The following is a 25,559-nucleotide window of genomic DNA, read 5'->3' as shown; positions in this document are numbered from 1 at the left end:
AATAAAGGAAAACAATTAATTTTAAACATTATTGTAAAGTTTAAAATAAAGTACGACTATATTCTAACTTGAGTTATTTGATATGAAAAACTCTGGATAAGAAATCACATTAAAAGCAAAAAATAAATCTATAAAACACAAAGCTAAAATTACATTCAATATTAAAATAACAAAAAATGAACAAAGAAAATTTCAGAAAATAAGGAACACACTAGCATTCCTAACACATTTCTAGATAAAAACAAGACTATTTTGATTTCAAAAGCCTTTTATCATCAATTCTAACTTCTAAGTGTAAAGAATTTTAGTTATTTGCCTAGGTGCTTTCTATTTAAGTCTTACCTCAATCCACGAGCTGCTCAGCATACTATGAAAATATTCTGAAAGGGAAAAAGTTTGATGTAATAAGAATAGTGAAACAAGACTAAAACAAATAAATCAGCAGTTAACAAAAAATATACCTACCAAGTCTAGCACAAAGAACACATTTATGACAAGGAAATTCCTTTCCATCCACTGATTTCATGGTCACATCACACAGAAATGAACTGCAAAATAAAAATAAAAATGTTTATTGAAGCTGGGTGTGGCACATACCTATAATCCCAGCAGCTCCGGAGGCAGAGACAGGAGAATTTCAAGTTAAAGCCAGCCTCAGCAAAAAGCAAGGCACAAAACAACTCAGTGAGACTCTGTCTCTAATAAAATACAAAATAGGGCTGGGGATGTGGCTCAGCAGTTGAGTGCCCCTAAGTTCAAACCCTGGTACCAAAAGAAAAAAAAAATGTTTATTGAAGCAAGAGTGATTTCTTTACATTATTAAGCAAATAAAATATATCAAAGGATTTGACTTAACTTTATATTTTGTTTTAGATAAAGGTGGCAGAGAATAAAAATCTTGTGGATATACATATAAATAACATACTTCATCTCCCTCCACCTCAGGGAAAACAATTAAGTCTTAATAAAAAGATAACATTTGAAAAGAAAACTGAGCACAAATAAATATTCAAAAAAGACTTTCTCCTGGTTTTACTTTTTTATTTCCATGTAAAGTATTAACAAGAGTTAAAGCAACTCCATGTTTAAAGTTCTTTAATTCAATTACTTGTACCTATTTTGTGCCAAGCAGAGTCTGGACACCTACACAGTTTCTTTTTCTCCAAAACTTTTCACCTACAAATACTTAAAATGAAACTTTTGATAATAAATATACTTAGAGTAGCATATTTATACATGGAAAAAAGTATACTAAAGGAAATAGTCATCATAATGATGGAAATATGCAATTTGGTTTTTAGGACTAAATCAAATACTACTAACAATAAGATATAAAATTCAAGCAAGAAAAAAAAATTTCTAAATTCACATCAGAAAGAGTGAACTCCTTCAATGTCTTATTGAGCAGTTAATGTTTTATCCATTAACTCAATAGCTCTCTAAAATTTCCAAAAATGAAGACTAGAAAAGGTAAGAGGATATCTACCTAAGATCTTTGATTTCTACATTTGTACACCAAAATCCAGACATGAAAGTTTATCTTCATTATCTAACTTACCATTTTTTCTGATTCAGTTTCAGTTTATTACCAGTTTTCTTAGCAATAACATTAATTTTTTCATTTTCAAATCTGACTTCATCTAACCTATCAAGAAAAGAAAAAAAATCAACAAGTGGATACACTCCACTACCAAGATTAAAAGACAAACATACAAAAATCAAACAATTTAGTTCATATCTGAACATAATCATATCATCATTTAGAAAAGTATCTAACAAACCCCATTATAACATTTAAGAATAATTAATTTTTCTTTGCTTTTAATTAGAATTAAAAATATATTCAATATCATTATTGAAAATAGCAAATCAAAGATATAGCACAAAGTCCTTCAGCATTGTTAAATAGAAATATTATATACACTCCTCCCCTTCTCACAATCCTCAATTAATGTTATTCTTTTGCAAGTAACAAAAAGGTCTTAAAATAGAGAATAACAAAGAATCTGATTTATAATGTGACAGATACTGTTTCAGGCACTTTACATATGCTATACAACAAAACTTTGCCAATAACATGAGGTGAATATTATCCCTACTATATATTGAGAACATGAGTTACAAGCTGTTAGAGTCTGTAAACAAGTCAAAATAACACCTGGCATTTTGCCAGGGGAATGTTAGAGTTCATAAACAAGTCTGGATGGTGCCTGGCAAAATGCCAGAGGGAGTGGTTTGAGAAGTAACAAAAGCGAGCCATTAAGTGTAGAGATTCCTGATTGGTTGACTGCTGTATCTAGTTTATGCTAATTAGATAAGCTGTGTGGAATGTATAAATACTGCTCCTGTCCTGCAATAAACGGCTCCTACTCCTGCTGTGTCAACGTACACAAGTTATTCGTCACCCCCCGGTTATTTTGCTGCAGCCAGCCGGACTGCGGCAGATGGTGGCCCGTACGGGGAGCCCCGGGACACTCGGGGGTAAGTGACGAAAAAAAGCTGCCCGTCCATAGATAGGACGGGAGCAAATCTGCTCGTCCCTAGGCACATAGGGCGAGAGGAAAAATGGCCATTTCGAGAAAATGGAGAAGATTGATACAGTATGTTTGTGTCTTGTTTTGTCTCAGTGTATTGTATTGTCTTTGTGATGAAAATATGGAAGGGGTGAGAAGTAAATTACTAAGGGAAGAAGGCACCCCAGTGGAACCAAGAATAGTTAGGGCATGTGTTGATAGAAGCCCAGGAACTCTAGTCAGAAAGAAAAAGAAAATTCAGAAGAAGGATTATCAGGAAAAAAGTTGCAGCAAAAGGCTGTTACTAAATACTTTTCGTTACCGGAGGGTGCGTGAAGCAGAGAGGCGGCTGCTGAGTGTGCAAGCCGGTCACAGCGCAACAAGGATTTTCCAAGAGGCAGCGGCGACTGGCCCTTCCCCGCCTCCTGGCCGGGGAGCTGGCTCTTCCACTGCCGCGAGCCCAAATCTAGACCTGACCTGGAGGCACAGTCTCGCAGGCTCTTGCTCCCTGTGCCCAGTAGCAGTTTGAGTCCGGGACACTCCCCAGGGCCATCTGGGGCTGCCCAGGATGCCACAGCTGGCAGAAGACGCTACCAGCGTCCCTGATGTTTGGTCATTTTCAATGCCAATAACTAAGCTACAATGGTTCTCCCACACCTGGAAGCTAATGAGTAATAACACTATTAATGCTTATTTCAAATGTAAAAAACCTCGAGATAATGTACTAAATTGTTCAGAAGGTTGTTTTCTTAGTAGAATGCTACAGGATTTTCTTTAGCCATCCGGAGTTCCTGTCTTCGTCCCAGTGCCGGTAAAGACCAAGGTGGAAGAATTTCCAGTGTTGCTGAAAACCGGACAAGACTTCGGCTGAGAAACGGACGAGACTTCGGATCAAGCTAGCTGCCTGCAGAACTTACCTGGACTGTGATTTAAGCTAGCTGCCTGCAGAACTTACCTGGACTGTGATTTAAGCTAGCTGCCTGCAGAACTTACCTGGACTATGATTTACCTGGACTGTGAGTTAATCTATTTGAGACACTACTTTACCTGGACTGAGACAACAAACTGTAATCTATAACAAATTGTAACTCAGTATCTTTGCAAACGGTGTCATTGCTGGTATAATTTTTCCAAGGGCTTCTTGCATGGAGCCATCAAGTGGCTTGGTATTGTGGCATTTTGTATCCTTCCTTTCTGTTTGTAGCAGGTTATTTATGGTGTTTCTGTAAAAACCACTATGGTTGTTATTTAAATTAAACAAAAGGGGGAAATGTTAGAGTCTGTAAACAAGTCAAAATAACACCTGGCATTTTGCCAAGGGAATGTTAGAGTTCATAAACAAGTCTGGATGGTGCCTGGCAAAATGCCAGAGGGAGTGGTTTGAGAAGTAACAAAAGCGAGCCATTAAGTGTGGAGATTCCTGATTGGTTGACTGCTGTATCTAGTTTATGCTAATTAGATAAGCTGTGTGGAATGTATAAATACTGCTCCTGTCCTGCAATAAACGGCTCCTACTCCTGCTGTATCAACGTACACAAGTTATTCGTCACCCCCCGGTTATTTTGCTGCAGCCAGCCGGACTGCGGCAACAAGCAAACTATTAAATATGCCCCAGCCAGCAATCCAGTAATAGTAGACTAAGGAGCATAATTTCATGAGTCTTTCTAATTCCCAAGATCTTTCTAGCACACCACATTGCTTGTCACTGTAGATCCCTATTAGAGAGCCATACCACAATGGGCAGAAATCCTCTAACAGCCTTCCTACCCTTTAATGTCCAAACCAAGGAGTCCCCCAGAGATGTCTCTACTAGAAAACAGAACACATCAATGAACCTCTCCCAAAAAAGGAGTGGGAGCAGTGGGGATAAGAAAACAAAAAAAGAAAAGGTAAAAATATTTAAACAGGAGAATTCAGGTCCAAGACAGATATTAAGGAGTCATACCTACTACTCAGATTACTGAGGCCAAATTTCTTTGCAACATTTTGCAACATTCTTACAGGATCATCTTCCCCGGCACTTTTTCCTTTTTTAGATTTAGGTTTGCTCTTCTGCCTTTCACTAATTCTATGAGCTTGATTACTTTTATAAACTTCAAATGCTGTCTTCTGATTATCATCTTCATGGCAATTCATTTTATTCATATGAGAACTCAGAGTACCCTGATATTCTTCTGGTTTTCTGTTTAAGGGTATTCGTGGTTTGAAGCCATGAGTTAAAAAGTCACAAGTTTCTGTATATATGAATTGTAAAAGGTACTCAAACAACTCAGGATGAACTTTCTCTATCACAAAGAGAGGGCATCCTGCAGAATCTTCATCTTTCTGGTAAACATCTGAAAATTCTGAAGTGGTACCATCTGAAAGAAACAATTTCTGAAAAAAGTCAGAACGCACTGCCAAAATATATTTATGTGCAGGAAAGATTCTGTTGCCAACTTGAAATGTTACATCGTGAATGTTGTCCATTTCATCTGCTTCCCTCAACAGTTTGCCAAATTCTTCAGAAAAGGATGATGAGCACACAGCTGGAATTTCATAAAGGCTAGAAGTAGAACAAAAATAATTTTTACTTTAAAGAAAATTGGGAGAAAAAAGCATCCCTGGTTGATTCCTTTGAAAATCAAATGACGTTATTTATTAAACTTAGAAAATTTTATTTATTTAGATTTTTTCTTAATTTGGTAGTCCTCAAATATAAAAATACCACAAAGTCTTAGAAATTGTATCAATCTTAATTCTTTCTGTTCCTTTTTCTATTTGTATTTTTCTCTCATACTAAAACAACAAGAATTAAGTTTTCCTTTGAAAGCAATATTCCCTGTTGCTACAATGAAATGTTAAGCAATGTAAATTCAAATGGATGTTTCACATAAAGTTTTTAAATTACTAAACACAACTAAAAACATTCAAAAATGAGTAAAGAGTATTTTCTCAATTTTTCCTCTTTCAAATATCTTATTTTACAAGTGAAGAAACACAAACCAAGGACTGAGTGAACACTTTAAGTCCCAAATCAAAAAATATGTTACACACTCAAGTCAAAATAAATATTAAGATACACAAACAATTTGTAATACTGGTTCTTTCAGAACTACATCAATGTAATCACACATTCCCAACTTACCCTTTAACTTTCCTGATTTGACTGAAGGGTTTCCCAGGAGATGAGACTTTCACTGCTAAAACTAGGACAGACCTGAGCAAACCAGAATGGATGGTCACCCTACTGCCAAGACTACTTCTTTGTTCAACAACACCCTTGGTTCTTATCTTAACCTATCTGTCTATTAATGTGATGTAGGAAATTTGCAGTGGGATTCTATGCTATAGATGTTTCTACTCCACCTCTTCTTTTTGTCAATTCCCATCATATGCAAGGGTCAGAGATTTTCACAAACTGCTAAGAAATATTTATAATACATTTCTCAGAATTTGAGAATTCAAGAACACAGCATAAAGTACTAAAAACAAATTATACATGTGCATGTATACATATCTTCAATATTTTCAATAGGCATTAGGTTACAAACTAAAGGGAACACTAATCATTCCTATCTAGTATTAACAAATTCCACCTTTGGATTATCCTGGTAACATGTTTGTCTTAAGGTCTCTACAGGACTTGGCAACAGCACTCAAATGTGTACTAGGAACTACTGAAAACAAAAGAAAACCCAGTCATCATTCCTTCTAAAAATGAAATTTAATAATTACAAGTATACCTTGTTTTAGGATCTGACTGCAGGATTGCAAAGTTGCATCCACTTGGGTCTGTGCTGACACTAACAGCTCTATGAGCAAAAGAAAGTTTCTCAAGTCGAATTCTTTCATACACACTATTTGTATCAGAAGCATAAAACCCATCTGATGAGGGATTATGTAGGTTTGATAAAACGTCTGCCAAAAAAAAATAATATGCTACAATTAATCAAAGCTTTACAGGAATTATTAAAATGATTTAGGAGTAAAAGGAATAGAAAAACAATTGGAAAAAATATGGAATATCTTTTATATTTATTATTTTGAAGCATTACATACCCTCTTCAACACAACATTTTACATTAAATATTTGTTGTATTACAGAGAATTTTTAGTGAATCAATTCTTAATTGGTCATGATTTCATTTCTTTGAGCAAAAACATCCTTCATATTGTAACCAAAATTCTTTCTAAAAGGCTAATGTAATATTTTAGTTTTTAAAACTCTTCAACCTACATTTAAACTATATAAACTTACTGTCTTCATAATCTGCCTACTTATTTCCTTTCTTTTTTCTTTTTCTTGCATTTATTCAGCAAATACCTAAATGACTATACTGTACTACTGTAATACAGTGATCATGTGTCGACCTGTAGGGATACTTTAGTGATCAAGAAAGAAACATCCCTACCCTCAGTAAGTACACAATCTAGAAAGACATTAAACAAGAATGTACCATTACAGGTCAAATCAAAACTATGAGAGCAAACTATATAGTGCTTCCACAAGAGTCATGAAATCTGCATATGAAGAGATGACTCTAGCTAAAATGTGAAGAATTTTTAAAGTACACAAGAATAAAGAATCTGTATTACTTTACATTCCAAAAAATGAATAAATGATATAGACTGAGTTGGTAGCAATTGATGTACAGAAAAGTAAAAAGATTTCAAAAGCATCTGAGATAGAAGAAACAAAATTCAGTAACTCATTAGATGTGCCAGACAGAGAATATGGGGTGTTGAAAATAACCATTTACTAAAACTAAAAACCAGACATGGGATCATGAGACCATGAATTCAATTACTAAACATTGCCTAAGACACAATTCTAAGAATTTTCAGTATTTACAAGTGAAACCTGTGTTCTAGTTACTCTCTCAAATTCCCTCTATTTCTGTCTTAGGGAAGCTCTACTAGTCTTTCTCTAACACTTGTTCCCCCACCACCAATTTCTAGGTTCTTAAGAAACTTACGTGCCTATGAGCATCAATCTCAGAACCATGTATATATAAACTTAGGAGTCCCTGAGAACAGGGATTCATATTTTCACATCATGAAAACTTCTCTGGCCAGGAGCAGTTCCACACACCTGTAATCCCAGTTGCTCAGGAGGCTGAAGCCAGGAGCATTGCAAGTTCAAAGTCAGTCTCAGCAATTTAGCGAGGCCCTAAGCAACTTAGTGAGGCCTTGTCTCAAAATGAAATACAAAAAGGGCTGGGGATGTGGCTCAGTGTTTAAGCCCACTGGGTACAATCCCTGATAACAACAACAAAAAAACTTCTCCCTGTCTCTAGCACACAGTAAATATACTTTAAATGTTACCAGATTTGAATAATCTATAAATAAATAAAATACAAAAAATAATAAATTATCCAAAATTAAAATGTTTATTACATATATTTTTAGCATTTAATAACTAAATTTATTCATTCAACAGATGACTTAATGAGGAACTACAATGTTCCAGGAAATAGGACAAATGCTAAAGGTACAGTGGAATGTGCCCCCTTGTCATCACTGAACTTACAGTCCAATAGGAGACAAGCATTAAGAAACAAATCACAAAGATATTGCATAAATGACTAAAGGTAAAACCTAATAATATTGTTAAGTTAACTGAAAGGGACTTTAATGTGCTGTCCACATATGTGAACTAACCTTTCTTTTCAGAACTCTTTCTTTTTTCTTCAAACCATTTCCCTCTAAATCCTTCCCCATCCTGTGTGACAAACAGAATTTCATTTCTATTTAAAGCAATATCAGAAATGAAGACCTGGCGTGGATAGGCCCATCGACACTGCTTCAGAGAACTATTGACTGATCTCCAGCAAAATACCTAAAATAAAACCAAATCACATCAGAATATAAAGCAACACAGCAGCTGAACAAGTAAAATCTGAAGTCAAGGAACAATATTGTCAAAATAAAAGCTCTAAATAGTATGTTTTAATGCTCATTTTTCTACAGAATAAATACTACAAAAATCAAGCTGATTTGAAAGAACTTTCAGAAAAATACATTAAGCAAACATGAAGCATTAAAAATTACTTCAAAGACACTCCTCTTAATAAGAAATAATTTGGGGTTGAGAATATAGCTCAATTGGTAGAGTACTTGCCTCACATGTACAAGACTCTGGGTTCAATCCTCAGAACCACCAAAAAAAAAAAAAAAAAGAAAGAAAGAATTTTCAGTATTACTTATTAGGGACAAATAGATTTGGTACAATGCTATAGAAAAACAAAATCTTAAAACCTGAATTTCAGGTTTACTATAGCTATCTATTTGCAAGATTGAAAATCACCCTATGAAAATCCAAAGTAAACTCTCAAAAAAAAAAAAAAAAAGTAGATGTGTGCTTAACTCAGACAAGTAACTCAAACACAATCTCGAGAGAGAAAAAAATCATCAAGAGTTCAATGGTTTCAAATGGTACTGGCAAAACCCAGTGGTCCTGAGAAGTGAATCTGGGACAATCGCTAAGAGACAGAGAGAATAAGGAAAGGTAGTTTATTAGGTTTCCTAATCCAGCTTTATGCAGGGAAGCAACTCTTGTATCTGTTTCTATACTGGCATTCCATGTATGCTTTCATTTGAAAAATTAAAACTGCTGATTTTTGAGACTAATTCCCTCATCATCAAATTTTAAAAACTAAAGCACAAACAGTAACCACCAAGATCATACATGTTACTTTCATGAAAAATCTATAGAATTATCAATGACAGTAATTTACACCAATAATGAACCAGACATAGAGATTTATGATTAATTCTTCAATTTCCAAAATGTCTAATTTTACAGCACTTTTTAGACAGAAAACATTCCTATTTTTTACTTCATAAGCAAAAAAGACAGAAAACTATGAATTTTTTGGCCAAAGTCTATAATTTTTTCAGTGTTACCAATGCATTTCTTTTTAAATGTAATTTTTAATTTAAACACTTCTAAGTTTTATTATAAATTTAAAATATTATATATGGTATACAAATATCAATGCATATTTAAGTATACATTTAAACATACAAATTGAAAATATATTTCAAATTAACCATCTTATTAGATAAATGTACAGCTATATTTGTACAGGGAAGTAAAATTAAAACTAAGAGGTAAGATTCTTCATATATAATGATCTGAAAATATACTAGCTTTTACATACATAATGTGAATAGTTATAATCTGTGCATTTATATAATGTGAACATTTGTATAACACTAAATCTGAGGGAAAATTTTCCAATTATGCACCAAATTTGCAATATTGGCTGCTGAGTCTTTACTTTTTAAGAGTAGTTACATGACATCCCTTAGCTATGCAATCCGACACCACTTATCAATACTCAGTGTGCATACCTAATAATTCATCAAAATTCTTTATGTTCATTTTAAGAACAATAAATAGAATTTTAATTTATAGTTTGACACTGTAATACTGTGAACATTAGATTAAATGTTGTCATACTTCCTCTGAAATACTAGCTTATATTACATAGTATCAGATGTCAAAAATAAGTAAGAAAGTCAACAGAAATCATCAGAGAAATGGTAAAACATTCTCACACTGTTAGATCTCCTATGCCTGTCAAATGAGCTTTTACATAAATACACTCACCCTTCCAGCTCCATCCATTGCAAGAATGCAGATTTTTTGACCCCCATTTTCTTTCAAATGTTCCGGATCAACCTTATATTCCATACAACCCCCAGACACAAGAACCTTTTTCAAGTTTAGTTGTCTGGATGGAAAAGAAAAAAATTCCTCAATTAATATATTCTCTAAAGTAAACATGATTAACTTTAAAGATATAACTAATCAGATAATAATTAATAGGCAATTATTATGAAAGATGAAGTAAAATGATCTGGTCTCTGGAATCACCAGTCTCTCCTTTCTTTAAGTTGGTGGTTGACTTTCGTAAGGCAAGTTCTTCCCTCTCAAAGACTCTACTCACATACACATTCAATACCTAAACCCCACTTGCTAATGCATACATTCATTTAGAGTTTAAGTAAGGCTACAATCTCCTATACGTATAACCATTTGAATAGAAAAATATGTAAAATTCAAAATTAGTGGCTGGGGATATGGTTCAGTGGTACAGTACTTGTCTAGCATGTTCAAGGCTCTAAATTTAATCCCCAGCTCTGCAAAAACCAAAAAAGTTCAAAATGAGACATGATTAATTTTAAATATGGTCAATCTTAAAATAGGAACTCATCACTATTGCTAATTAAAAATTTATACATTTGCCACACACTTCACTATATCTGTATATCTGATGTGCACAGCATCATTGTGAAAACTACCTTCTGCTATCCCAATGACTATTTTCCCTTTCAAATAGTTTACCTGCATTAAAAAAAAATATTTCCAAAATTACTATGTCCTAATAATCTACAACAAAAGAACTGTCCTAGTGAAAACTTGGATATATGTATGTAATTTAATGGTACAAGGGCAATTTTATAAATGTTAACTAAAAATACTAACTTATATCACCTCATGGCAGGAATAAAACAACCTAGTCAATTTAAAGAAACACATTTGTTCATTTTTTCATGTTTCTATTAATGAACTATGACCTACAATTAATGTCAAAAGTAACTTTCTAATTATTATATAGAGAAGATAAATTATGACAAACTGATGCTTGGCATTTTCTGATCATGAGTTAATTTCAAGTATGGTATCTGTTTAAGTTACCACCTCTTTACATGAACAAAGTATATTTTGTTGCATTTAAATTTAAGTCCCTAATTGCCTTAAAACTTAGATGGTTCTCTAGAATTCTTGCCCACAACTGCTTCCATTAGTTGAACTATATTTTCCCAAGAATCTGTTGCATTGGTGCAAAAATTAATTCTGTACTTGTATTTCTTTCTATAATTGTACAATATAATAAAATATTATCTAAATTAATAAAATATTAGTCTGAAAAATATTTTCCATAAGAGTTGTATACTTTGGAATGACACAATGAATACAAGCAGCAGCACAATGCTATCAAATCAGATATGCATTAATCAACTACAAGAGACTGAAATATGTAAGTACAGGATTCTGCATTTACATTACTTCACAGTTATTTTTAAGCAGTTGCTCCTTCCATCATTCAAAATGAAAAAAAAAAAATCACAGGTAAAACATTATGAGTGTGGTTTATAAACTAAAGAAAACTCCAACTGGAAAAAGTATCCTTGCTAAAAACATTGTGATTCTCTATTTTAACTTTTTGTTTTCTAACCGACTGCTAGTTTACTGCTTATTACTAAAACATAACAAGTTACAAATACAAATAATAAAATATATATCAATTAGATAAAACACTGAGCATGGATAAAAGATTTATGGTATACATTAATTATTTTTAAAAAATATATAAATTAATAAGATATAAAAGGCTACAGATAAACCAATGATAATAGTAGCACAAGCCAAGAATTATCATTAATCTAGTTCTGTGCACCAGATGCATTAAAAAAGAAAAAAAATTATAAGTCATATTTAAACATGTTAAATATAACTTATAAATATTGTTTTACAACTTACAAAAATATTTTACATATAGTCACTGGATCCTTGTCAAAATACAAAGATCATCAAAGGCAAAACTTCCTGACTTTCCTCTCAATTTTTCACTTAACATTTACAGAGCACAATATAAAGTGGACATTCCATACTTGCTGGAACAGTTAATATGAAACTTAAAGATTTGTTTCTTCTACACATACTTAGACGCCAGCTTTTTGCACTGATAGTCTGCAAGTAGGTAAATATCTCCCCTGGTAGTAACACAGACTGTGGCTCCATCACTTGCAGCAACCAAAGACAGAGTGATATCCTTATGATGAAGGGCAGAGACTTGACGAGGAACAGTTACATACTTTTCTCCATTGGGATCTAGTAAACATCCTAAAAAAATTATACAAATAAACAAATCATAAATTATCTGTTTTAAGCCCCCACTGATTTTTTAGTAATTGTCAAGAAATATTTCTTACCTAGTTGTCCACCATTTAGTCCCATGGTATAAACAGCTTCTCTAGTCCACAGCACTGTATGAAATCTGCCTGCTGCTACACCAATGATAGTCCTTCCCTTAAGATATTTTGCCTGCATCTGTTCAAAAAGACAAATAAGACTGCATTTTATATATATCTATGATCTACTACAATTTTTTCAAAGACCCAGTAGACCAGGTTAGCAAATATACATGGCATACTTGCTGCTATCACCCTCACAAGTGCTAATGGCAATTACTGCTAATAGATCTTAGCACTAGTACTGAGACCCAAACCTTTCCCAGAACACAAGATATTCTCATGCAGCACTTTCACTAAGCAGATTTAACACAAAAAAATTGACATGGTTTAAAAACCAAATCATTAAACTTTTGCCTATTTATTTTTTTCTAATAAGCAATATGCAAATAGGCATTAGCAAAAAGAATGGTACTTTTTAATTTGACATTTACAGAGTCATTTTCAACAGTAGCACTACTGACGTTTTGGGCCAGATGATTCCTTGTTAAGAGGAATCATCTAGTGTACTATAAGATGGTTAGAAGCACCCCCAGACTCCACTCACTAGTGTGTATAGTTTATGTACATACACTCCTTTTTTTTTTTGGTGGAGGGACCAGGGATTAAACTCTGGAGCACTCAAGTGGTCAACCAAGCCCCCTTTTTTTTTTTTAAGAGACAGGATCTCACTGAGTTGCGTAGGACCTTGCTTTTGCTGAGGCTGGCTTTGAACTCTCAATCCTCCTGCCTCAGTCTCCCCAGCTGCTGGGATTACAGGCGTGCACCACCACACCCAGCCACACTCTTGTTCTAATAACTAAAAGTCTCCAGACACTGCCAAACAGCCTCAGGAATCAAAACTGCTCCCAGTTGAGAATACTCCACATGTGTATCAACTCACAGCTCCAAGTCATATACAATAAGAAAAATGGGAGTAAAATTTATTTGCCATTCCTAGAGAAGTCTATGAAATGATTAAATATCCACAGATCCCAGTTAGAGAAAAATTGAAGACTACTCCCAAATATTTTGAAATAATTCTTATTAATTCACTAGTCATCCAGAATAGGAAGGTGTTGGATTCAAATACTTAATAAAACATGTATGCGTAGTAGGAATTTTAAATCAAGAAAATTGCTGAAGAATTTTAACATTAAAATGCAAAATTGTATGAGCTGAAAACACACTTGTTATAGGTGATGATTCTAATATTAATTTAAAGCACTAGTCCCAATTCTATATGCCAGGTTGTTAAAAGTGAGGAAAGGGCATCTTCTGGCAACGGTTGTACAGACAGAATTGGAAAAGTGGAACAAAATATGGTGGGTTATGGACCCACATTTCATAACATCAACTTACCAGTTGTGACATATGTGATCAGATTTAATATAGCTGGTAAATTAGGTTATTTAGTGCCTCGCTTGTACAGGCCCAAGTTGTACTGATAAATTTCCTCTTCTTTTCTTAAAGAAGACCTAAAAATTGTTTGAAGTTTCAAACCTAAAAAATCTAGGGATGACGGTGTAGCTCACTGAGCAGAGCACATGCCTAATATGTGAGAGGCTGGGTTCAATTCCCAATACTAACACACACACCAAAAAAAAAAAAAAAAAAAAACCTCACAAGGAACAAAAATGAACAAATAAGCCCAAAATCTAGTTCATCCTCTGCTTATGAATACTTAAAGGTTGAATCTATAGTTTGGTAGCTAATCTATCAAGTGCTTGATTTCCCTAGTGCTTTCTTTCTTGTTCCAAACAAATGCAGGTTTGCATAATGCTTAATTTCTTTTTGATGGGAGAATATACACACACACACACATGCACAAACATACACATACCAGCACTACTCAATTTCTCCTTAACAGGATACACATACAACACTGAAGATGAAGTTAAATAAGTAAAATTTAAAAAAAAAAAAAAAAGTTGCTCTGTCAATACATTACACCTTAATGTCTATGTAGGTTTTGTAGCAAAAAAGCAAATGTCACCTTATTGTTTAAAAAAGAGAAGTTTACCTGTCTGGGTACATTACAACTGGAAGGTGGAGGAACAATTCCTAATTGATGAAAAATATTTAGACCAAATGTATAAACACATCCATCTTCAGTTAATACAACAGTGTGATCATTAGCAGCTGCCACTTGGGAACAATTATGACCACTCAGTCCTTCCACAAGCCTGGGAACCTATAAAATAAATTTTATTATTTAAACCATTTATATGAAAATACAAAAGAATCTGATGATACTTTATCCAAAATGTTATAACTGACATGACTGTATCTAACATAAGTAAACTTTAAATTTCAGCAACGGGCAGATTAATTTAAAATTATATGGTCATTGGTTTATGAGCAAAATACATAAGCTGAACAAGAAATTTCAAAAAAATAATTCAATTCAATAAATTATTTCTAAGTTCTTACCAAATACAAAGTACAGATTTGTTTCGTATGAATAAAGGGAAGTAATCAATGGAATTATATAAAGAAAAAAAACAAAATAAAAGAATCAATGCTTCCCTTCAGTGAGTAACCAACCATACAGTATCATGCTCCTTCAGAGTTTTATCTGCACTGGGTTCAAATCTTCTGCAACTCACTAGCTATTTGATCTTAATCAAATTTTTAATCAGTTAGTTCCTAGTATACAATGTTTAACTTAAGTATTTAGATATAAAACAAAAGTATCAAAGGAAATATAGCAAATATCGAATCAGAAGAGTATCTAAATAAGCTTTATGATCATTACCAGGGTTGAACTATGAAGGCAGACTAATGTAAAACACTATCTGGAACAGAATAGGTTTTATTTATTTTATATTTCTAATGAAATACTGACAGTTGAAAAGTTTTCATTTTATAATCACAAAATTTTATTTTTTGCTACTGAAACTTGGTGCTAATTGGAAGAAACTTACTACCTATCAAAAAATTAGCTCACTCGGTTATTTTTAGGAATTTTTTTTAAGAGGACTATTAGTATATTTATTATCTATCAAAGGATGCTTTAAGAAGGAGAGAAAGATTAATGAAAACTTCTGTTTGGGAGGAGATAATTTATTGCTTCTAGTCATTATTATTTTTTCATCCATTAGTATTTCTTTTAAGTTTCACAATAGCTCCATGAATACAGGAATTGTTATCTTCATTTTATGTAAGATGATAATACTGATTTATTTAGAACTTATTATCAATTGGTATATTATTTTCCCAGTGTGGTTGGGGGGGGGGTGGAAATTGAGTTAACTGAAACTTCCAATTTGTCAAAGTTTTACTGAAGCTACCTGAACTGTATAATGACATTTCAATTACCAAGCAAGTCTGTTCATCTCCATGGCCTAAACGCCCTCCAGGACCATGACCACAGGTATAAACCTGCCCTTTCTGAGACAGAAACACTGAATGAAATTTACAAAACACCACCTAAGGAAAAACAAAAGAACATTATTGATCTCATATGAATACAATATCCTCTATTTTAGAAAACACATAGAATATTGCTATTGTTTAAGCTGGATGATGGATATGGGGGAGTCATACAATTCCACTTAAAATTTTCTATAATAAATAAAAAATATGCTTTACTTTAAATTATCTAAAAATGATGACACTGAAAAAAGAATATAAAAGACAATTCAGTTATGCATTATCTACAGAAGAAAAATGTTAACTTTTAAGTCTTCGATTACAAAACATAATGGCTCTTTGTTTTCTAATTTCATGAAATACCAAATAGCAAGAAATGAACAGAGTGCAACACAAAGCATAAAGATTAACAAATAATCATATACATTATTAATAAAAGTAGTAGAAATGTCTAAAGAGTATTTTTTAAATAACAATGGGCTAAGTACATCCTTTTCGTATTTCTAATATTATCTAATGTATCTTTAATATTATGTGGCTTAAAATAATTTATATTTACTTTTAAGTTTTTCTCTCTTTCCCACCTTCTTTTTCCTTATCTGCCTGATTCCCAATATCCTTCCTGTTCCTAAAACACACTTACTCATTCACATATTCCAGAAGTCAAGGACACTGAAATGACTGAACTATATCATCAGAAAGCAGTAATAGGAAACCAACAGCAAATGTGTGTATAATTCCATACCTAACTTCCAGGCTATATTTTTCTAATTCTATTTTTATTGTATTCATTCTACCTTAATATATTATTTTAAATATCTTTTATTATTCTTTTTAAAAATATTTGTATTTATACTTCTACAGATATTAAAAAAATGAGTAAGAAATAAAGAAAGTTCAACATAATTTTCCAGAAAGTCAAAGTCCTTTGGAAAATAAGAAAATTATAAGCTGAACTGTATTTTCATATCCTTAGGCCACTCACAAAGTTATATAAACATAACATTCCTGTCAATTAAAGGTGATACACAGGTCATTACCTCATCTAGCTGTACCACAAATATCTTTAAAAAAGAGTCTAAAGTACAAACTTGTATTTTTTTAAAGTTAAAATTTGTAGAGGAAAGATCATTTTGAGTCAAGAAATAAAATATTTTGTTTAAATTTATACTAGAAGGCCATTATACAACTTCTGACTTCTATTAAAACACCATTGATACCAGAAAATTTAAGTCCTCCAACTTTAAAACATCGTAATTTTTAAAGAAAATTACTAAGCATGGCTTTTCACTTTAATTTCTAAAATACAAATATATTATATATACATACATATACATATATAGTGTGTGTGTGTGTGTATATATATATATATATATACACACACACACACACATACACATACATATATAGTCCAGAGCTCAAGGTTCTGGATTGCATTAGGGCAGAAACTCCTGCTGTAACTGTAAACTGTAAAATCTGTAGTGTTCTACAGAGCCCTAAAGATATAATTCATATAATTTGTCATCCAAATATTTTTAAGAATGAAAGGTAATGATATTAACAAATTACACTAGGAAAACAATCAAAAACCAAATCTTTCCTAGGCAAATCAGGCAAATAACAGTCATAGCAGTTCGACTGGAGTAGAGGTACAGGTATGTAGTCCCAGGGTCTCAGGAGGCTGAGATAGGAGGATCACAAGTTTGAAGCCAGCTGCAAAAACTTAGCAAGCAACTTAGGAAGATCTTGTCTCAAAATAAAAAACAAAATTTAAAAAAGGGCTGGAATATGGCTTAGTGGTAAAGCAACTCTGGTTTCAATCCCTAGTACTAAAAAGAAAAAGTAGTTCCTCTCTCTCTCTCTCTCTTCACACACACACACACACAATTTTTTTTAGGGGATGGGGTACTAAGGATTGAACATGGGGTGCTTATCACTGAGCCACATCCCCAGCCCTTTATATTTTTTATTTTGAGACAGTGTCACTAAGTTGCTGAGAGCCTCACTAAATTATTGAGGCTAGCCTCAAATTTGTAATCCTTCTGCCTTAACTGGGATTATAGGCCTGTGCCATTGCACCCAGCTCAAAGTAGTTTTAAAAACAGAGTTCAATCTCAAACCATGAATTAAATATTTGTATGAGACATGAACATCAGGTAAAAGTTCCAATGTGTCAGTAACACATTAATAAAAAACAAGCTCCTAATTTGAGACAAATCATTTTAAGAATATCAAAATGCATAAAAAACAACTAGAAAGTACTGGGAATGAGCCAACATGATAGTTTAGGAAAATTAAACAAGGCTGCTGTCATATATAACAAATTAGAATTTTAAAAAAAAAGATTTTAAAAGGCCTTACATTCCAAGCCACAGAGTTTAGATTTTATTCAAAGATGAATTAACAGATAAAAACATAATTAGCTCTGTTTCTAAAAGATAATAATTCTAAAAAAGATATTAACAGAAGATGAAAATGAATGAGGTTAAAGAGTCAAGTCTGGACATTGTTGTCACTATCCAAGAATGAGCTTAGAAAAGGCCTGGCAGCTCGGTTCCTGTATTTAAAGAATTGGTCCTCAGCTAGGTGCTACTGGAAGGTAGCAGAAACCTTTAACAGCTAGGGCATAGTGGGAGGTTTTAGGTCACTGAGGGCATGTCTTCAAAGGGGGACTATAGGTCCTCTCTCTAGCTTTCTCTCTTTTCTCTTTGCTTCCCAGCCACTGTGAGGTAAGCTGCTTTCTCCACGACACAGTCCCCACCATGCTATGCTACCTCATCACAGGCCCAAACGCAACAGGGCCAAGTGGCCATGAACTGGAACCTCTACAATTATGAATCAAAATAATTTTTTTCTCTTTTTAAGTTGATCATCTCAAGTAGTTTGTTAAAATAACAAAGCTGACAAAACCAGTGCATAAGACAGAGATGAACTGTATAGATATGTTCTGAGATAAAATCTGTAGAATTTAAAAACTGAAATTTACACCATTAAAAATTAAGTAGAGGGGCTGGGGTTGTAGTGCAGTGATAGGTAGATTGCTTGCCTTGCATGCATGAGGCTCTGGGTTCAATCCTTAGCACCATATAAAAAAATAAAACAAAGATATTGTGTCCATCTACAGCTAAAAAATAAATATTAAAGCAAATTAAGTAGAGAAAGTTTTAAGAGTGGCCAAAATAAGATTTCAGACATTAAATTTAAACGCCTTAAATTGCTGCCCAAAGTACAATTAAAATGAAGCCCAAGAAAAAGGCTGAGGCTAAAGGTATAAATTATACATACACACACACAAATACATGTACAATGTTATAGAGAAAGAGAGTATGCTAACAGTAGCAGAATCTATGAAAGTAGAATGTATCATCCAGCAGAAGGACATAAGACCAAAAACAAAACTTTACAATTATATCAACTAAACTTGTACCATTACTCACATAGAAACTTATCTGTTATCAAAAATAACACTAAACGTCAACAAAGTCACTTAAAAAGTAACTTGAAAAATTCTAATTTTTGTTAAATGTGAACAAACACTAGAAAATTAACAGAAGTTCTACTCTCTTAAAATTAAACTCATTAGCAGCTTCTAATTTCTAACACTTCTTGCACAAACATCTCATACTTGGGAATCATTTTTCACAGTTTAAATAAGATTAATGCTAACAAAATTAAAAACATAATTAGTAAAGTTCCATGGATAGATTTCTTCATTAAATTGTTACTATACCTTCAATAAAATCAACAAACCCATAGGCAAACTATCAAATACAAAACAAGTTATTTTTAATCTCCAAAAGTATACAAATTGTATTTCAAAATACCTGCTTGATGTAAATGCCACTCCTAGAGAACAGATCCACCAACTCTGGATGATATTTGCTATTCTGGCTTCCATGACCCAGAGTAAAATTTGTATTATCACCCCAAGTGTAGACATCTGTAGGATCTAAAATGAAAATTAGTTTTTATACTTTTTATTTTAAAATACATACCAGTACAGTTTACAATATATACTAATCAACTTATCTAAAATATGAGTTCTGACAAGAATATAACAACGAATATTTTAAAATTATGAATCTTCTAATATATTATATAATTCTAGAAAACTGCAGAAATCAAAAAACCCAAATTGCAGTACAAATCTGTCTCAGTATAAGTAATCAAATGCCTTTTTCTTGTTTTCTTAGCAGCTGAAGTTTAAATGCAAATGAGCAAACCATCACCTATCATATCTACTTAGTTTCCATGAAAATAACATATTATTTTAAGTGCAAGATGTTATTAATCTTGCATATAAAGGCTCTAAATAAAGCAAATGTGATATTGACATATCTACTGAAACTTTAACTTTGAATAGTTTGCTCTTAATAGGGATAAGATTGCACTTGTGACTAGGGTAAGATCCCAGTGAAATGGGATAAAGCTTAATAGCTAAGTTTATGACACAAGTTTATGACATAAATCTTCACTTTCATTTTAGAAGCCTGATGAACTCCCAGAATGGAATTATAACTGTTACCTAAAATGTAGTTTCCAATGAAGAGTGCATCCTTACTTAGCTTAGATGAAAATTACAGAATATACCATTTAAATCTCTTCTCTTTTTTACTAATTCTTATTTCTAAATCCCACAGAGCATTAATTTTACCTCTCCTCAAGTTGATATTGTTTTCCAGGTGTACATTAATTACTTTATAATAGCTACAATTCTAAATGCCTTAACATTTTAGGTTGCATTTTTATTCTCATAGGCATAAGTATAAATTAAAATTGAAAACTCACAATAAAACAAAGTGTTCTGAAATTAAAACAAAAAATATAATATATAAAATCTAACATACCTAAGCAATAGTTCTTTGCAGATATCCACACACAAATAAATCTTTCCCATTATGATAATAGGAAATGTTCTAAGCTGTACCTTTTTTTTTTTTTTTTTTTTTTTTTTTTTTTTAATTTTTTTTATTGGTTGTTCAAAACATTATAAAGCTCTTCACATATCATATTTCATACATTAGATTCAAGTTGGTTATGAACCTTAATGGAATATATTTACATAATTTTCTTACCAGTATTCTTGAATACTACATGAGTTGGTCTATCCTTCATTAGAAGATCCAAAGCTGACAAGCCTTCTTTATCTTGAATATACAGACTAACACCATGCTATAAAAAGAAACACACATTTTATCTGTTTGCTTATAATTGATAATTTTCTATTCTAAAGAATCAAAAAGATAATCAATCTCATTAATACAATGAAAAAATAAAATTAAACATTTAGTAATAATCTCATATTCATACACATTTCTCACACAGAAGAGAACTGAGAAAAATCACCAATTTTTCTTCACCAGAAAATGTGAAGAAATAAAATAAGTAACACTTTAATTAAGATGAACTAGATATGACAGTTTTATAAGGTAAATGCTAGAATTTGGATCTGTAATGTTCACTAAAGGCCCAAAGGCATGGTCCTCATCCTGTGGCATTACTGGGAGGTGTTGGATCCTGTAACTGGAGACTGGTGGGAAGCCTTGGGTCATTGGGGGCATGACCTCAAAGGGGATTATAGGATATTGGTTTCTTCCTCTTGTGCTTTCTGATAACTATGAGGTGAGCAGTCTGCTCTACCACATGCTCCCTGCCAATTATATACCGTGCTACCTCAGGATCCATCACATTCTCCCTGCCATTATATATTGTGCTATATCAGTCATGGTATAAAATCTCCAAAAATGTGAGTCAAACAAACTTTCCTCTTTGTAAATTGAGTTATATCAGATATTTTGTAATTGTAATAGAAAAGACTAACAGTAAGGCAGGTCTGATTGCCTAGAAGGCCCGCCCTCCTGCTGTGACTGTATCTGTATGAGTATACATGTTTACACAAACATGTAAAAGTGTAAAAGAGTCATATTCCATTTCTTTTACAGGTAAGGGCTGCAAAGATTCCAAGGCTGTAGCAGCACAATACTTACCTTTGAATTTAGTGTTTATAATGTGATCATCCATGTCCCATTTCTTTTTGCCTGGAACTCAATTATAACTATTACTGACATAAGAGACTATATCCTTCTATATCCATTTGTACAATATTTTGTCTCTTAAATTTTTAGAGCATTAATTACAGTCTTTTGTAAATCACATATAGATAACAAATTTTATATATATTCAAAATGTGTGTATGTTTTTTTAAGGAGAAATAAAGTGATCTATAATTCTTATCTCCACATTTCCAATGTGAAACAGAACACTTTGTGTATCACTTAACAGCACACCCAAGCCCAGTCAGCACCTTTTAATTGGGGTGGGAAACAAGACAGAGAGCAATTAAATTCAGATTATTGTCACTTCATTTCAATGTTTTAAATAGAAAATGTACTCCTTGCCAAGAATAACTTATTTGCTGACAGTTTTATAGGATTTTCAACAATATTCAGACTTATCTATTTTACATGGTACATGTCACCACTGCCTGTTTACACAGTTTATCTGGATAGTCATAAGCTAAAATGAACCATGCAGAAGTGATTGTCTAATATCTTAATAAATTTAAAATTGTGCATTGCCCACAATTGTTAAAAAAAGATAAGTTCTTGTGAGAAAACTTAAGGTTGACCTTCATAAGGTTAAGAAGGGTAGATTCTGAGGCAAAGTGTTGCAAATTATGACTCTGACAAGTGAGAAGTTAATAACTTAGATCCCTGGAAGGTTTTATTTATTTATTTTTTTTGGCCAGTTTTATAAACTTGCCCTGAATTTTACATATACCAACTGAACCCTATTAAAACTAAAGACAGATGCAACATCCTAAGCAGCCCCAACTGCACAAAGGACTAGAGACTTTTGTTTTTAACTCCTTAGTGAACGCTGATACTTTCTAAAATGTTTATTTTAAACTCTAAAGGTAGAAGAACCTAGGTGCAGTCTTTTCCACTTAAAAATCAATTTTTTTATATATGACCAAAATGGTGGCCAATTAATTTACTAAGTAACATCTGAGTCTATAATAGCGTTATAAGCCTGAGCATTTCATGACAATACTCTACAAGCAGCACATGGACTTTAAACACAACTATTTTACTATAAAACACTGGTAACACTACTATAGGCGATTGTCAGGAAATAACATAAAACTGTTTGTTTCAACTGTATTACCCCAAAGCAGAACATACGATAAAGACTCGCACGACCTGAATGAGAAGTTCTAGAAAGCAGTACTGATGAACCAGTGAGAAAAATTCAAGAAAGGAGAAAAGATCAGTACTAGAATGTGTTATCAAGTTGCTACTAAGGAGATCTCTGTCAGGATGTTTGGAAGTCTTAGACAATATGTCAAAATAATCAGTTGTCCAATCAAGGGATAAAAGAAGGGAATATTTACCACTGGCTCCATTGTCCATTACCCAATAATTGCTCTACAAAAACTTATAACTCTCATATTTTCTGTTAGTCATATATGTGTGCCAAACTCTGGGACATAAAATAAGAGGTATTCAGTAGTATCAGAAACAAGATGAAGATTATACCCACCCAAAGCTGCTAGAAACCTATTCAAAACTGGTCACTAAAGCTGTGGTGGAATTAAGGCCAATAATGACATGAAGTAGTTCCTCAAGAGTATCTAATGCACTGATCTTTTTAACTGATTACAAGCCAAGTTGAATGAGTTTAATATAGCTCTCTGGCTATGCCTGCCCATATACTGCCAAGAAAGTCAAAACCGAAAGAAATATTCTGAGAATATGTAATTTCTATATGGTAAAACGGGGATGTATTCTCCTCTGCTTCTTTCAAAGCTAATCTTCAATACTTTGATAGTACTTTTGGAAAACTGGCTAGATGCCCTCCTACTACAGAAACAGAAGAGTAAGCAGTCTCTGATATTCCAATGACATGGCTTTAATATCACAAACTAGGAACAGGTTCTGCTGTTTAATTATACCTGGAGGTGGAGAAGACAAAATTTCAGATTAATTACTCTAATTAGTTTATAGTTATTCTATTTTAGTTTGAGAAGTCTTGATTTATTTATAATTTAACAGTTAATTGGGTGTTTTGGTTCATGACCTGAACCTCTATTCTGAGAAGTATCCTATGTCCTTCTAGTATCCTTTTAAATCTTTTTGCTTATGTTACCAGAGTTAGCTCCCATTGCATGCAAAAAAGAACTCTAATATACCAGCATTTATTATACTTTCTTATTTGTTCATTTAATTGCTTGATTGTGGTCTATTCCTCCTATTACTAAGAAAACTCCAAGAAAGGACTCTGGCTAATTTACTGTAATATCCCAAGTGCCTAGATTATTGTCTAGAATGTTATCAGATACTCAAAATAATTTGCTCCATATATTTTCATATTGTAAAGCATTTGTTTCCATAAAACCTTGCAATTCTAATGACTCCAATTTACCAATGGGGAAAAATTCATAGCAAGTTCTTTCAGAATAGTAAGAAAAACACCAAGGCTTGGGGTGGGGGTGGGGGAAAACAATGGTAAATGACAACAGACAACAAATAAAGCAGAACACTGTAAGCATTAAGTCTTTGCCAGCATGCATCTCATAATAGAATGAGGGATCCAAAGAAAATTCTGCATAAGATATGCTATCCCTACCGTAATTTTTTATACGCAACAAGTTTCTGATAAGGCTTTGTATCTTTGGCAATCAGGAACTTACAGTATGGGTCTATATTTATACAATTTATTTTGGCACTTAACTTAAAAATTTTGTAGCTATGAAGTTTTATCAAATGCAAATTCACTTGAAATGCCTATGTGTGTATAATTTCTTCCTGCCAATTCACAACAGCTGAAGTGCTATATAGTTGGCATCAGAAGTGGAACAGACATGAAGGCCCCTTCGATGAAGCACTATCACTTGCAATTACAGGAGTGATGCAAGGCCAAAAGAAAGAAAGATGTGCTGAAAAAAAAAAAAAATGCAGATAGCTTCCAATATGAGAATACTAAATGGCTTAAAGGAGCTTTTGTGAAAATGTTTTATCAGTGGAATTCACCCACAGCTGGATATTTATCACAGCTTGGTAAGGCTTTAATGACAATATAAGAGAGTAAAACTAAGGGCAAGCAGGGAAGGCACAATTTTTTGGCCAGTCCACAACCATTTCAAACTAAAGCTTCAAATCCTGACACATGAATGGCAAACCCTTGGATAATAGAAAATCCAAGGAAAGCTATCCAATATTCCAGCAAAGAACAGAAAAAAAGTCAAAGTTTTACAGGTAAGAAAAAGAGCAAAGCTGATTGATGCTTTTTAACTCTTACTAAAAAGAGATTATAATAATAATCCCTGTAAAAAGAGATTATAATAAGATAATTAAGTCAATAGTCAAAGATTTTAGATATAAGAGGAATTTACTATATTATCAATAAACTTAAGAATTAAGTTTTTCTTTACTGATGCTCCCTAGGGAAAAAACAAGGAAGGAATTATTACTATTTACTATTACTTATTCTCTTTTTTATAGATAAAACTGAGGTCCAAGGTTCAGGAAATTAGCTAATGAGATTCAGTTAAGTAGTAGGCCTAGCCAATTTAGCTCCAAAGAAGGAATACTTTACTATTAATATATATTAAAAACATTTTGACCAGAAAATATTACCACATAAAAGCTACCATGTAAATAATTT

The 25,559-nt window shown here is 32.8% G+C and overlaps 1 protein-coding gene across 4 annotated transcripts in view; it reads right to left on the bottom strand.

Moving 5' to 3' along the window:
* Nucleotides 1-25,559, bottom strand: part of Ibtk (inhibitor of Bruton tyrosine kinase) — an 84,366-nt gene that overhangs the window by 51,120 nt on the left and 7,687 nt on the right. For 2 of the 4 annotated variants that reach the window (XM_058575932.1, XM_058575933.1), the window contains exons 3-16: nt 20,969-21,065; nt 19,718-19,842; nt 15,840-15,950; nt 14,542-14,712; nt 12,501-12,618; nt 12,231-12,411; nt 10,111-10,234; nt 8,157-8,334; nt 6,239-6,413; nt 5,641-5,712; nt 4,459-5,058; nt 1,559-1,645; nt 466-548; nt 343-380 (exon numbers count right to left, since the gene is read on the bottom strand). In XM_058575932.1, coding sequence (XP_058431915.1) covers nt 343-380; nt 466-548; nt 1,559-1,645; nt 4,459-5,058; nt 5,641-5,712; nt 6,239-6,413; nt 8,157-8,334; nt 10,111-10,234; nt 12,231-12,411; nt 12,501-12,618; nt 14,542-14,712; nt 15,840-15,950; nt 19,718-19,842; nt 20,969-21,065 — 2,160 coding nt within the window. The remainder of the gene's footprint in view (nt 1-342; nt 381-465; nt 549-1,558; nt 1,646-4,458; nt 5,059-5,640; nt 5,713-6,238; nt 6,414-8,156; nt 8,335-10,110; nt 10,235-12,230; nt 12,412-12,500; nt 12,619-14,541; nt 14,713-15,839; nt 15,951-19,717; nt 19,843-20,968; nt 21,066-25,559) is intronic. The other 2 variants (XM_046432137.2, XM_046432144.2) reach the window with 1 other exon arrangement.

This window comes from Marmota monax, unplaced genomic scaffold (genome assembly GCF_021218885.2).
Source record: "Marmota monax isolate L192 unplaced genomic scaffold, Marmota_monax_Labrador192_F-V1.1 WCK01_AAM20220418_F8-fsc00013, whole genome shotgun sequence".
NCBI classification, from domain to species: Eukaryota; Metazoa; Chordata; class Mammalia; order Rodentia; family Sciuridae; genus Marmota; species Marmota monax.
The sequence above is the reverse complement of the archived record's forward strand: the minus strand, read 5'-3'. Positions and strand labels throughout refer to the sequence as shown.